The 15871-nt window shown below is 36.8% G+C and overlaps 1 protein-coding gene across 2 annotated transcripts; it reads right to left on the reverse strand.

Moving 5' to 3' along the window:
• Nucleotides 1–99: 99 nt before the first annotated feature.
• aqp9b (aquaporin 9b) lies at nt 100–15283 on the reverse strand. 2 transcript variants are annotated; one of them, XM_041788197.1, is made up of 8 exons: nt 15225–15283; nt 14812–15128; nt 13064–13195; nt 12186–12312; nt 9192–9329; nt 8749–8867; nt 7553–7770; nt 100–1454 (listed from the first exon to the last, which is right to left on the reverse strand). In XM_041788197.1, exons 3-8 carry the CDS (start codon nt 13163–13165, stop codon nt 1292–1294), a joined length of 867 nt encoding a protein of 288 aa, XP_041644131.1. In that variant the 5' UTR covers nt 13166–13195; nt 14812–15128; nt 15225–15283; the 3' UTR covers nt 100–1291. The 2 variants fall into 2 exon arrangements, with proteins under 2 accessions (XP_041644131.1, XP_041644139.1); XM_041788205.1 differs by having other exon boundaries at nt 14812–15252.
• Between the last annotated feature and the right edge of the window lie 588 nt (nt 15284–15871).

Here is a 15871-nt window from a genome sequence, read left to right on the forward strand (position 1 = left end):
ATTGTGTTTGTTTTTTCCCACAGATCGACTGGAGGTATCAATGAATGCTTGCAGCAGTGTTAATAATTTTTTCCATTTATTTTTTCAAAACAACAGGTAGCATCATCGTTGCATATTGTTTCATTTGTGTATCACAAAAACTCTACTAACAACACTTTTTGTTTTGAAAACCTACATGTCAAGTGTGAACAAACAAATCATATAATCAACCTTTACTCAGTAGATAATGTAATAATGTAAAACAAAAATAGCTTATTCAGACATGTAATACTTGAGAAAATAATGTTAACAAACTACCTTAGAAAAGCAACTGGAAATAATCAACAACAAGAAAAAAAAACAGAAAAAGAGATTAGTTCATGACAGGACAAGATTGCATGTTTCATTGTGGACACTTAAGAAAAATCTTTGACGCTGTCCCACTGACTCAACTTCTTCTGTGTGACAAAAGCACATTAAAAAAGTGATTGTCTTGTTTTCTGATGCATTGTGCAACCCTTGTGCTCTTTCACAATAACTTTGTATGCAGTGCATTTAATCTCTTAAAGAGGGTTTACACAAATGTAAAAATGGTAAATCTGGTGGTATATCTGTTTTTTAGGAATAAAGCAAAAGTTTGTGTGTCAACCCACTAGAAAATGTCAGTAATGTGAGTATGATCATTTTAAGGCTGGGTTTGCTAAATAAAAGTGTAATAAAAGCTACAACACAATAAGATAACACAATCAATCCCAAATAAGTCTTTAACATACATGCAAAACGAAGTTAGTCAACATTCATCAACTCTGTAACACAAAGCTAAAAATAACAAAATGACTACACTTTCATATGAACTCCTCGGTTTTCTAAGTGCTACATGCATCTGTTATAAACAACCATACATTAGAGAAGCTTGGCAATTATTTCTAATGTGGAGATGATTCTGACACCTAAAAGAATTCTATACGGCTGTAATGGAGCAGTGGCTCCTTAAAAATGTGTGATATCGAATAGAAGAAAAGTTTGATGTCTCAAGAGAATAAGTCTCAACAAGCAAGTCTAATATGTTGATTCATGAAAGAGCCCTGTCAGTTCGACCAGAAACCTCACAAAACACATTTTTTATTGAAAGCGATTTTAAAGGCTTTATGAAACATTCATGCATAGTTGAAAAATGTCAAATGCATGCTTTGTTTTCCCAGGAATGTTGTATAAATGTATAAAAATGTTTCACCTGATGAACATTTTAGCTTTCTGAGTGTAAGTTATAAGATAAGAAAAGTTGCTTTGCTAGCAACCTTAAACCTGACATTTAACTTACTGTTACCATTTCATATTTGTCTTGGACGTTGTTCTCCTCCTGTTTTTCAGGCTCAGTGTGATGTAGCTCTATGAAGAGAAAATAGATGCCGGCTCCAACTGCACCGCCTACCATGGGTCCTGCCACAGGGATCCACCACCAACAGCCTCCAGCACTGCAGGTATGAAGACCCACACATAATTGTTATCATACCCAATTGCATGTGTATGTATTCAGCAATAATTACACAACATCTTGCATAAACCTTGAAACCACTGAGCAGTATTTCATGGGACTAAGACCAGCTAAAGAAAGTGTTTGATAATTTAAACTCTGATGGAAAGTTTGTTTAGTTCTTTCAAGAAGATCAGAAACAAAGACAAAAACAAGATTAACATGTTTGTGCTGGACTTGCAGATATTTGCAGACATTTCTCTACTGTGCATATAATCTGTTAAAACACAAGCAGAGGTGAAATGGGAAGGCAAGAGCTACTGAGTGTATGTTAATGAGAGAAAAAGTCATTTAAACAGCTGCAGCCTCAGGCTGCCACATAAAACATGAAGTGAAGGGGGTCTGAATACTTTCTGATTGCACTGTATGTCAGGATTTTCTTCAGTATACTTCAAAGTTATTTTAAGTGTTGATCGTGCATAAATATGAGTCGTTACATTTATATTAATTTTACAGTTTGGCAAATCCAATTAGTTCAAATTAGACTAAACATTTTGACCTAAAGTTTTGACTAAAATGTAAGGACTTTTTATCTTTTTTGAGTTTTCTAAAAGAAAAACTAAAACTTTAAAGTGCAAAAATGAAAATGTGACAAAAACTTGGTAACATTTTAATCAAAAGACTAAAACTGAATTTAAAATAGCTGCCCAAATTAACACTGATTGGTGCAACAAAATATGTACACATAGTTAGGATATGATGTATGATGCTGCAGAGCAACATGCTGTAGTATGATACTAGCTTAAAAAAGATTAATTACTATAACATACCGTATCTTTAAATCTGATGATGTGAAGCAATACAGTAGTAAAGGATGTTATATTGTGAAGAGATAGGATGTGGTGGGATCCAGTGCCATAGAACAAGGATTCTCAAATGGTGGGCTAGGACACAAACTAGGTTTGAAAATGTGTGCCAGGAAAAACAATGTACAGATGCATTGGTTTAACATTGGTATGGACCCATATTTGGCCTGTTGACAAACATTGGCCATTGGCCAAGTAATATGGCATGAACAGATATCAGTAGCCAGTGTTTATCGGTGGTGTCCACTCATTTTAATGTTGCCGTTTAGTACACCTAACTGCTGAATGACATTAGATTTTTAATGGGCCAAAGAAGCCACCTGGTGGAAAAACTGATCTGTTTTAATGGTCAAACATGAGAGAAAATGTTGGCAATGTGGAAGTGTTACACCAAGAGAAGTCATAAAAATAACAAAATACAAACATCAGCAGTTAGCTAAATTGTTATCTTAAACAGCAGAATCAGTATCACGCCTAATTTTCACAATCGGTGTATCTTTATGTTACATTAATAATTACAATGCCAACCTGTACCACACAATATAATACTATTTGGTGAAATGATATCAGACAGGATGATACAGTATTGCAAGATGGGATAAGGTAGGATGCGGTACAATGCAGAACAATTTGATAACATTTAATACGTCAAAAGTTTTCTAATAATTATGCCAACTTTGGAATTGACTAGAGAGACTGTTTAATACTCACTTATTTTGAGAAGTTGTCATGCTAGTTTAAGATACAAATTTAAGATACCTAAATCAATTTTATTGCAAGTCCCACAGTTTTATAAAAGCCCATATAATTTGTTTTTGTGCCCTTTTAAATGAAATAATGAACATCTTCTCTCCAGTCTGTTTGTTTGCATCATCCTACCTGAAGCAAGTTATATGTAGTTATCCCAGATTACTGCAAAGTCTTAAGGAGCTCTGTTTGTTAGTCCTAGCACATGTGTCCTCATTCTCACTTTGGCCAGACCCAGACAGAGCCAGACAGAGATTAGAGTCCTCCTGCTCAATACACCTGCAAAGAAGCCTTTACCGTCGGCAAAAGGACTCTAGTTAATAGCAAAAGCCTGAATGTAAACAAGCATTCAAGCAGGTCATCTTTCTCTCTCGTAGGCAAAGCAGGAAGTTGACTAAATGAAGGATATTGCTGGATTATAGACTTTAATCTATTGCATCAGCTAGTATGATCTGACCAAGAGATAGACACCAAGTTGGTCAAATTGAAGCCATGTGGACTTTGAATGGACTACTTTTACAGCCTAAGTTGGAAATGGGTGAAATATAGCTATTCTAAGCCTGACTTGACTTTAAATATATCTTACATTGCATTTTAAATAATATCTGCTGTATCAGGAATGTAAAAGATTATCTAAGATTATGTATGTTCTGTTGCAGTTTATATGTTATGAACCTGATGGGACCAAGGGCTTAGATATGTGCATTAAATGTAAAATACATCTTTGAAGTTAAGTGAGCCATCTGGTCTGGTTTTAAGCTGTGGTATAGCTTAAACCACAGCTTTAACTGCCTTCTACCATGCACTTTAGTGTCATATTCAACAACATTTATGTCAGGTCTAGCATTTTCCATCTTTACTAAGGCGCCATTGTTTATAACTGTGTCTTATGCCTAGTTTGACAAATATCAACTCTTTATTCTCTGCATTTAAGCAGCATCTCAGCATGAAACAGACACTTTCAAGGCCAGGGGTTAAAAAGACCAAGGGTCAATGATAAATGGGGCGTTGAGAGCCAAGACACAAACAGAATAAATCTGTCACCAGCTATAAAGATGCAGGTATGATGCAAAAGCATTCAAACCTGCTTTATGAAAAGGTTATCTATGCCAATATCCTAGCTGGAAAAAGTGGCAGGAAAGGAAGATGATAGATCAAAGGGATAAGATGTCTTGGAGTGGCAATCAAACCACAAAGGTTCTAAGTTCTGTGGCTGTACCTCCACAAAAGCCCAACCATAGAGCTGCAGAGGACATCTTTTGGGCAACTCCAAGATGTTATTTGAACCATTCTTCACGTCAGCAGAAAATATTGTTCTTAGGGATAAGACCAGATTTTTTTTTTTGACTAAATCAGTAAAGAACAACAAAAAATGCTTCTGAAGACCTTGGAGGGATCTAGAGGCTGTGAGCCCAAGTCTTTGACCAGCAGAGTTCACTGCTAGGTTAGAAAGCTCCTCTTTGGAAATATGCCAGGGACTGGAGGAGATAAGCCTCTGATATGCTAACGGCTTTGGATATGTATTCAACAGATCAAGATGCTTTTCCATATAACAATTTAGGAGGAAAAAAACATCAAAATCAATGTTGGTATGAAATGAAAGCAACTATAGGAATGTGTTAAAACTTTTGAAAGGATCACCCTTCTTTACCACAGCAAGTTCACTGCTAAAACTCATATCACTGATAACATTGGTCTAACTGCTTGATAAAATATCCCATTGCATGTAATACAAGCTACACTTTCCTCACAAGTCCAGATAATGCATCCTACTTCAACATTTTACAAGCAAATAGAGCATGTGATACGAACGGCAGCAAGCAAAATTTACTTTACTTTCTTGAAATAAGATTGTAATCCACAATTCCTATTTGGAGTTTCCAGACGAATGTAGTTTATTTTATATGTAATGAAATATTTCTATTAGACATGACACAATTTCATTTCCTGTATTCTTGTATACATGCTTTGACTTTGTATAGAATAACAGTGGATGAATTTTTAAGCCCTGAGGATCGATAGTTCATAAAAGGTTCTTTAACCAAAGTACATGTGTTTGCAGATACTGGATATGTATTCTTCTTCCTGTAAGAGTACAGTAAACATAGTCTGCTTTCATGAGCCATATGCTTAATATACATGTTTAGTTTATATACATGTGACTGATTTGTTTGCATTTTTGACGAAGTCCAAAGGGAGACAGGGTTTCAACCTGTCCCCCTCCTGTTCGCAACGTGCAGATGGTATATAAAATGTAAACTCTGTGACATTAGAGTGTTATTGTGTAGTTGTTTCTGTGTTGTAATTTGTCATTGCATTTAAAACTGGTTCAATCAGAGGCAGAACAGGATGCTATAAAAATGTAGAATAATTGGCAAACAGAGCAGCAGAGTCCAATGCTATGATGACACTTCTGGCCTTTAAATCTGTACTTAAGGAAGTTTGACATGAAAAAGACAATTTTATCAGGAGGCTGAATGAAAAATCAGGGTGAAAAAATAGCTGCTTGTGTTCAATCATGCAGCTTACCTCAAAAACTTTTGAAATTTTTCAGCTACAGCTACATCATCCCCTCTATCTAACCCTAACTATCCTCTTAACAGACCATTATATTAAATTTTCAGCTCATTGTTCAGCTGTCCTGCCTGAGACTCTACTGATTTGATTCTCTTATAAGGTCAGTCCACTTATTAGAGGGTAGCTGTTTTCAGCGGAAAATTTTCTAGCAATCTACCTTACTCTACCTATAGAAGAAAGCCAAAAACAGCCTTCGCACTATCAGTGACCAGTAGATTAATATAGTGAAGCAATTTAGCAGCTGCAGAGAAATACATTCCCATATATAGTTGGTAGTTATCAAAAACAGACTTTAAATTGGTCATATGGCATAACGTTAATGTTGATCACAAAGTCAAAAATAACTTCTTGATTGTTTTGATTATTGTGTTGTAAGAAGCTGTGAGCCATTACATTTGTCACCAGTTTAAAATTGATGATATATTTTAGTTGTGTGATCATGTTTTTGCTGCCCTCAAGAGGCAAAAATGCTGAATATTTTAACATTACATAGTGTACTTCCATATCTGATGGACCTTACACTTCTAATAAACACAGTAGAATATAAAGAGCTGTGCAAAAGTCTTAGGCTACAATAGCTTTTTATTTTTATTGCATTTTTAATTACTACACATATTAATTTTGCAGTCTCTGTATATTGAGGTAGTAAAAACAGGACATATTTGTGCAATTTTCAGAACAAAATGGCAAAGTTTGTCCTAAGTGGGGCCTCATGTTGCACTTGGCCAACTTAAACATTTATGAGGGGCTGCTTTGAAGTTTTGTCGAGTCTGGTTCAGAATATTATGGCAGAAATTTTTGGCTCTTCCCAAAGATCCTTGCTAGATTTAGGTTGTACTACAATTAGAGCTGGACAATTAATCGGAAATTAGATTATATTGCGGTATGTCCTACTGCAATTTTCAAACCACAGAGGATGTAATATTTCTTTGACCTGAAATTTGTGTCAACATACCAGTTTAATACATATTTAATGCAGAGATATAAATGCTGTATAAATCATGCAAACATTCAAGTATCAATTCTTAGGATAGTTTGCCAAAAAATCCTATTTCCTTGAATTGTATAGGTTTTCCCATAAAAAATGAAGGACAAAATTGTGATTTCCTTTTAATGCAATTCATACCGAATTTACAATAAAAGTCAAAATAATTGCAATTCAGAAATGTTTCAAAAATTGCTCAGCCTTAATTTAATCTATCATATAATTTCTTTGTCGTAACATAGAATGATTTACTTCTTTTGTGTTGGGAAATACATAAAACAAGGAACTTAAAAAAGAATTGCATATTATATTGAAATTGCAATATTGGGGGGTAGTTGTTGTCATATTTACAAATAATCCATTCACAATCCGGTGCTTTCCAAAACAAATGGTGATAAACTGCACTCACATAGCTCAAACAACAAATGTAATGACGTTCTGAGACTTTTGACCAGTAATGTAATAGAAAAACAAAACAGAGCCAGAAGAAGCTATGATAACAAGGAAGAAAAGGAGACTGAAGAATACATAGCTGTGACATTTCAATAATGAAGCACTAAATATTTTATATTAAGTGCGCAGAAACTCTCCCTGCTCACTGTAAATAAAATCCCTAGCTCTTTTTTAAAATGCATGAAATACATGCATTGCCTTTAAAATATTGATTGGGATTGTCAAGAGAGCAGTGCTGTTCATACCCTGCTCTTCACGTGTGACAGGATAAAGCAGCTACTTTGCTAACGTCTCTTCCATCACACTTTTACTACGTTTTAGGTGGTGCAAAGAGTAAGAACAGCAGTAAATAATGGACTCCTGGCTGTCTCAACAAGAGGCCCAACATGTGAAAGGATATTAAAACATTTAAGCACCTATTTTCAAACTCTCTTTTACTTGTGACAACAGGCACTGTTTCTGTAAAATTACCTGAATACTTCCATGCCCCACCCGGCCACAGCTGTGAAGAACCGTGGGCCCAGGTCTCGTGCTGGGTTGATGGGATAACCACAGTTTAGACCCATGGACACTCCAATGGCCATGATGATCAGGCCAATGCACAGCGGCTCCACGCCTTTAGGAGCCCCAATGTTCCTCTTGTCAGTGATGGCCAGGATGCACAGAATCAACGCACCAGTCGCAATTACCTTAATGACAAAAGCATCAGGTAATGAGCACAGTGTATGTTTTTGTTTGTTATTTTTTTTGATAGGATGTTTTGTATTGCTCATCTGCTGTGGTGAACTCTGCCCTATGTTATTTTGCCTAAGCTTATTATGGGGCTTCCCCTTTCCCCTGGTTTGAATCCCACAAAGGGCAGCTTTACTATAAAGCCCCTTATGGTTATGTACACTAGAAAACCATGGAGCAAGAACATAAAAGAACATATTTCAAATTTAAAAATAATAATTAAAAAAAGATCTGAAATATTTATCAAACTTTAAATATCAGATTAACTCATTACAAATATGAAACATTCTGTAGTTCCTATGCTAACAAACAAACATCAGTAATAGAACCTCTACTGAACTGATTTAAGTCTTATTGTAATGCATTTTATCTATTCATTAATTATTGATTTTTTAAATTCTTTTACTGCATTGTTTACATCAGATATGTTAACATTGCTTATTACTATGGGTGTTTTCTAAAAAATAGTGTTCTAAATATGTAAAAAAAAACCTAACATGTGTGCCTGGTCTGATATACTAACCATCCTGAACAGATGGAAGTTATTTTGAGCGATGCAGCATAATTGTTCATACTCCATAAAACAACTCACATGTCCATTTATTCCTACATTCATGCCCATGACTGCACTAAATGCATGCTCACATGCATCTCTGTATGCTTTAGTTGCTTCCATACACACAGTATCCCAGTGGTGGTTTGCTTTCTCACTCACATCAATAATTCCATGTAAAAAAAGAGAGAAAGGCCCCCTATAGCTACAAACTGATTTAAGAATCAATAGCATGGTTTTCTGAATACTATCAGGCACTTTGGACAATAGTGTTGTGTTTTACTATTTTTATACTACTAGGGAAGTTTATCACTGCACTAGAATATTATGATAGACTATCTATTTTAAAAAATGAGTTTCAGTTTCAAGTCTTTAGTCTCACCTGATCAACAAATCCATTTAGCACTGAGAGGTGTTTTGCTGGATAAGATGCAAATATGCCGGCTGTAGCATTTGTACCCATAACAATGTACTGTCCATCGGTAAATTCCATTAAAGCATCTGTGAAACAGGAAATTCAGTTAAGATCAGCAAATATCAATGCAACTATTACTTACAAGGAAGTCCTGTTTTCTTTTTTTGTTTCAATAACAGTAAATGTTAAAGAGTAACAAAATGAAATTATCTTCGTAGGAACAGTTTTTACTGTCTCTTGAGAGGGATGGTCTGCGGTAGAGTCACTAAATTTCCCCCAAACCACACACAAGTGCGAGTTAAAAGACTTGTGTGTTTTTTGGGTGTAAGCAGAAAAATTAATTAGATTATTCTAGTTTCAGAGTCAATTCTATGGTAATGAATGCATGCATGTACTTTATTTACACCCACCATAATAAAGCCCATAGACAGCACAAGATCCAGCAAAAGCCCCCAGGAACTGGGCCAGCACATAGATGGGGAATTTCTTCAGAGACAGCTTCCCTAGGATCACCATGGCCAGAGACACTGCAGGGTTCACGTGAGCTCCTGGAACAATGTAACAACAAAAGATGAGGGAATTAAGTTCCTTGGATATGTTTGAATATTTGTTGCCAATTAATTTTGTTTTAACCAAACTTTCAGTCCTGCATGCACCAAACTTTTATTGTAAAAGGAAAAGAAGAACAGCAAACAGCACTGGCATAAAGCACTTAGGTCCTTATGAATTAAAACAACTATTAAAATGTGGCTCTTACTCAGGCCGCGTTTCAATTGTAATTGTTTTCAGTTGTCAGTGTATTTTTTCTATAAAGTCTATAAAATTCTCTCAAAGCTTTCTTGAAACATGAAAACTTCTTTTACTTCAAACTGAAATTACACTAGCAAAACATTATTAGAAAATTCACAATGAATAGTAAAACTTTAACACCTACATTATCCACAATGCACTGGGTGCTGACAGTTTGGTGCGTATCTCGTGTCTTGTTGTCGTACCAAATGAGGTGAACTGAGTTCATTGGATTAAAACAGTCTGTGACAGGTTGTCTGATCATTGAGCACTTATGTCCAAACCCTTGTGTGCTTGTCCATTGAAGACTTTCAGGATATTTATAACAAAGGACAGACGAGAGGGTCTGTTTTTGCTTCCACAGTCTGTTTTCCCATATTCCACATTGTCCTTAAGAGGGTTGTTTGAACACATTCCAGCCAAATGTTAGTGGGCTGTGATGGCAGTGTGGGGTCATTTATTTAACACTCTGGGATCTTGGCTTTGACCTTGCTGTGGTAACACCACTGGGGGTATCAGCCATGCGCCCATTGTTAATCTCCCCGTCCTGTTCACAAACACTGACCACGACAACCAGCCAGACCTGCCTGTCTGAATTGCATCTGACATAATCTGCCTGAATCTGCTTAAGGCACACGTAGACTGCAGGTCATTAGAGTGACCATGATGTGTCACACTTACGGTACACTGTCATCTAAAATCTGGGACTACAAAGTGAAAACAATTGTGTTTTCTTCTCCTATGGGGCCTCCCTGCCAAGGAAGCCTAGAAAGCTAGGCTTGTCACACCTGACCCCCTTCCTCTCCAGAGACCCCTGCCCCAGTAAAGCTCATTAGTCCAATACCTATGATCATCTTCAGAGATGTCGTCGGACAGAAGCTTCCCACTGAGCTGTGGACCCCGCGGCTGAATGGCCCAGTCATGCAGCAAAAGCTCTCCATATATTAACCTCGCTGTCCTCAGGCTTTTCTGCTATTCCTCTGAAGCTTTACAACTCCTCTCATTAAACACGTAGCATGAGCAGGCTAACGCTGTAGCATGAGCATGAGCAAACAGTAAATGAGAGACAGATTTTTTAAAAAGCCTTTTCCATTCTCCATACGCTACATTTTTCCCTGAATAGTTTAAATCGTCTTAAAATACACAAAGAACTTTACTTCTTCAATTAAGTGGTGCATGAAAATATTCAATAAGTAAACCATCTTAAGACTGGCTAGTGTGGACTACAAAGTCTGCCTGCCAGAACTTTAAAGGGTTTGGTAGAAGCTGCTCAATATTTTGGGAAATATTATTTCTTGGGGACATTTCAGAGATCAGAATATTTGGTATAACTCTTTTGTGTGCATGAGAGAAATGTGCCTGTAGCATGCATCTGGTTAGCTTAGCTTTGCACAGGGGGAAACAGCTAGCCTAGCTCTATCCAAAAAACAAAAACAACCAATTAAATGTTACCTGTAGTTTAACATGTATGTAAAAGACGGTTTGGACCAAGCTTCTATTTTAAAGGGGCTTACAGATTCAAATTTTTCCTTGTTGACTAAGAAACTTTAAGAGTCCCAGCTGGTTGTCAGTCAAGCCTTTAGACAAAAAAAGTGGGACAAATGAACCTAATACGAAAGCAAATTGTCATTACAGTTCTGCTTTTTTAATATGAATATATTACAAAATTAATAAGCCTCTGGGGGACTGATGGGTGCAGCTGTTTAGCTGCAGAAGGTTTATCCCTTTTTTTCCAGTTTTTATGCTAAACCACGCTCACTGTCTACAGCCGTGAACACTGATGGCAAAAATAAAACTATTCACAAACCCTGCTCAATGTAAACCTTAACATTGTGCATCCCTTGATTGATGATTAATTGACAGTTATAATTTGTGACATTTATCAACTGATAATTCCTTTTACCTGTTAACTGCTGCCAGTTTAGGCAGACTCTTTCTACTCTTTATGTCCCATGAAGTCCCATTTAAACATCAAGACTTAAAATGTCTTAGTTTGCATTTTAAAACTTATTTTTTAGATCAATTAGCTTACACTTTTTGTGTACATACTTCAAATTTTATATTAAAGGAACAGGGTAACAGGATGGAGAAGATTGTTGTGGCAAATATCCATGACCTAAGATTGCATCTCCATAGCAGGCAAACATGAAGCTTGGACCTTTGTAACAGCCATTTTCAGATTTTTTTGGGCTGAAATATTACACTAGTTTTAATTTCTTATCTCAGACAACCTTAAATAGATGATGAAACAGGTCAGCTACTAGGAGCTATTTTTTTCATCATTTTGATGACAAACTTGCAGGAAGAGCTGAAACATAAGGACACTGTTCTAATAAATGGAAAGCCATGCGTGATCTGATTTTTTTTTATATGTTAACATTTTTTTCAGGTTCTGGTTCATTTGGAAAAAAATGTGATAAAAATGTTACTGTGGACTTCAGAAAACTTAGATTTTTTTTGATGTTCTGGCATGTTAGTGGGAAAGTGATAACACAGAAAAAATAACCATAGCATTATAACTGAGAGTGTAAATATTTTTGTTGACAGATAGGATAATCAGGTGTGGCAATATGGGAATCTGCATTAATAGATAAAAAGTGCATGCCACTTTTTACCTGACACTCCCCCTGCCATGTAGACGGCCATCATGACGCCCAGAGTGAAACCTATGTGGATGGTCAAAGGCTCCCCAAGACCCCCTTTACTCAGCACCGTCTGGGCCACTGAACCACATCCGAAGAGCTGGGGTACAGACAAGAACAAAAACACAAAGGGTGGAGGTAGAAAGACTCATTGTTTTTAATTATTCCAATTATACCCGCCATTAACACTAGCCCTCTTGTCCACCAACAGCCTGCGACTGCCACAGACAATTTGTCCAACTCAGAGCTTGGAAAATAATGAATACCCCACTTATTAGTTAAAAGGCAGAAGTAATTCAGACTAAAAAAAAGTGTTGGAGAAGAGCAGTCATCCAAAAACAAATAGGGCTGCTGTGGACACTGCATTAAAATGGATTCAGAGAGGTGACACATGGAGCTAGAGACAAATAAATTTGATAACAAACAAAAAAACAGGCAGTTTTTGCAAAAATTAAAGATATATACTGTTTTCTAGTGCAAAGTGACAAATTTCTATTAATAATTTATTGTTTATTTTCCCAACAACTTCATAATCAATTAAAATAAATGTGATATGGTGATATTGGTTAATATTCTGTGCTACAATGCACTTTTAAAGGAGCAGTGAGAGAGAAAAACATTCCCACATCAGCCACATCTTGTTATGATTGTCAGGAGCAAATTACAGCACAGCACATCAAAGGCAGGGTCTGTTATTCACAGTATAGCTACTATCTGCTAATAGAGACATGTGAGAGACAGCAGTCAGACTGAGTCCCCAGAGACCCAGTTTGACACCTTATTAGCATACTGGTTCAAAGCTTTAAAGCGGCTGTTTAAGCTGGGTGACAGGTGCAGAGGGAGGTACTCACGATGAGGACGAATATTCCCAGAAATTCCGCTAGGAACTCCTTAAAGATGTCCCGCCTCAGGCCAAATTTCTCCTTCAGCTTCCTCTTCTTCTCATCTTCCATGTTTTTTTCCTCTTCGAGGCTCCTTGATGTCTTCCTCCGGACAGAACAAACAGCTAACAACTAAGAAGGAGTGTATGTATGTGTGTATGTGTGTGTGATTGTCGGTGCAGGTTGCCGCCTCCCACTCGGTGCGCTCGGACCGTGGAGCGCTCTGCAGGCTGACAGCACGTTAAGCTTGTTGCTACTATTTCCTCTTATCACCACAAGGGGTCCACTTTTTATTACAGAAACGGGATAAACAATGTAGTTCTAACAGACCCACAGCAGGACTATTTGGCATTTTTTTATCCCATAAATATGCACATGAAAGTCTCTGAGCAAAGACATATGTGGAATTATGCTGCAAATTGGTCAATGGTATTGTACGATTCGAATTAGTAGTTAATGCACTAAACAAAGAACACTGACAGGCTTCTCTAGCTTTAGAATAAAGCGCATTTTATACCCAGCATATAGGTCCTTAAACTCAGTCATGACTTACATTGACGTTTCATATAATTACATATTTTTAAAAATATAAGAGTAAAGACACTCCTCTAAGGACAGAATCATTGATGTAGCTCGTGCCGTCTTAACTGTGCCATACGAGCTATTTGTTGATCATGTCTACAACATTGCCTGGATAGGGAAAAACCCATAAAATGAGTCCATTTTAAAATTTAAATTATGAATTATAATGTAGATATAAATTTGCATTACCTTGTAAATGTTTGAAATTTTTAACGAGTTTTACTTAAGTTTGTATTTCTAAAAGTTCGTCGTCTGTTTTAATTCATCCCAGTTGACTTTCTCATTATGTAATACGGCCGAACATACAATTAAAACATGCTAATGGCTTCATTTAAGTAGCTGTACCTGGTGGTAAATTTTATTATTTTAGGTTGTGCTCCCCTTTTCAATTAAAATAACCTACTGTCTAGACCAAAAAAATGTTCTTTAAAAAAAAATGTGTGTGGGTGGGGGTGGGGCACATAAGAAAATAAAGTTATAATCACGAGAAAAATAAAACACCCAGGTTTTGCTATTACACATGCTTTAAAGTCTCGCGTGCATTATAATTAGACTAATAACGGTTTAAAAAAAAGTCCCTGAATGCCAAAAGAAAAAAATAATGACTCGACGGTGCAATGCTTTTTATTAGTGATGACCTTAAAAGTCACTTTAAAGGCGAAACGAGTGCAGGGTTCACAGTTTTCTCTATTTAAAACTGCGTCACAAGCTAGGCCCATTTAGGTAACGATACGTAAATTAATATGCCGGTTTATCTGGCTGAAAACAATTTTCTATGCAAAACATTAGGCTACATTATCTAATGCCTAGCTTGTCTAATTTATTATATTTCTATTAAAGTCGGTCTCTTTGTGTTTTTATTTTATCAAAAGCCAAATCTCGACAAAGGTCCAAACATGAAATAAATCAACTTGTTTCCTTTTAAATCGTCTCTAACTTTCTTGCACTTTTCTTTGTAACATGGGAAAAATTACTCACCCACCTTTCTTCTTACTAGCTCCGTGGCTCCACTTGTCAGCCATGTTCACCCACATATTTTCCCTCTTATTAATTACCTTGTTGCTTAAATCACCCTCATTTATACCTATCTACCCGCTCTTGCTAACTGTTTCAACATGAATAAATAATTAATATACCTCTAGCTCTCGTTTCCTCCGACAGGGGGCGCTCTGTGAATACGTTTGAGGCACCGGCTGAGCATTGTCACACCGGTTGGTTGTCTTATCTTCCGTTCACCGCGCGCTGTGAAAAGGTGAGGCGACAGGCTGAGCGCGAGCATGTTTTCTCTGCATTCATCACTGTCACCGTTTCAGGGCCGTCCTCTTTGATGTGAAACAGACACTGTGAGATTGTCCCCATGCTGTGAAGAAAGGACGATGTGCTGATGGAGAAACAGCATCCTCCGGGGGTTTGCAAATGATGAGCCTGCATCTGTCTCACCACCTCCTTTTTCCTGTCAAGAGGTTTTAGATTATAGAACATTTAAGAGGCTTGATCTTGAAAGATTGACATAAAATTAAGAAATCAAACATAATTACACCACAGATACCTTTTCCTGAATTTCCCCCCACTTCTTCACGTTTGTGGCCACCTTGAAGCCCTGATCTCAAACTTCTGATTTATCCTTTAATCTGTTACCTCATGAATATGTTAGGCCAGCAGTTGTTGTGGATGTGTTAATACATGCGTGGATTTAACTTTAATACTCTCAGTTTTAGGAGACAGGCCCTCACAGCTAGTTGGAGGATGTTTATTGGGAGCTTTTTAAATGAGGCGCTGGAAGGAATTATCACCTGCAGGACAAATCTCTGCCAACAACACCTCAGCAAGTAGCAGCAATCCCTTTTTACCCTACATTTACATAACATCTTAGACCGCAGGGAGGTTGTGATAGGCAAATGTAAAGACTGCAGGGGTGATAGTGAGCCCAGGGAAGCAGTTTGACACCTTTATGTCACATAGGAAATGGTTAATGATGGGGCAAGAATGTGAGTTTATGTAACCAGTAAACAGTTAATGTGCTTTTATATGAAGGGGTTGGCTTGGACTCAGGTGATTCCAAGGTTAAGAATTAACTTTAAATCCCAAGTCCTGTGCCAAATAGTTTAAAAGTTCTTTGAGTAATCAATCATGGATTGAAGAAACTTTTAAGTGGTTGTTTTGTAACCCGAAAGTCAAAAATGTCTTCTGAATGAG

The sequence above is a fragment of the Cheilinus undulatus genome, linkage group 1, assembly GCF_018320785.1.
Source record: "Cheilinus undulatus linkage group 1, ASM1832078v1, whole genome shotgun sequence".
Classification (NCBI taxonomy): Eukaryota; Metazoa; Chordata; class Actinopteri; order Labriformes; family Labridae; genus Cheilinus; species Cheilinus undulatus.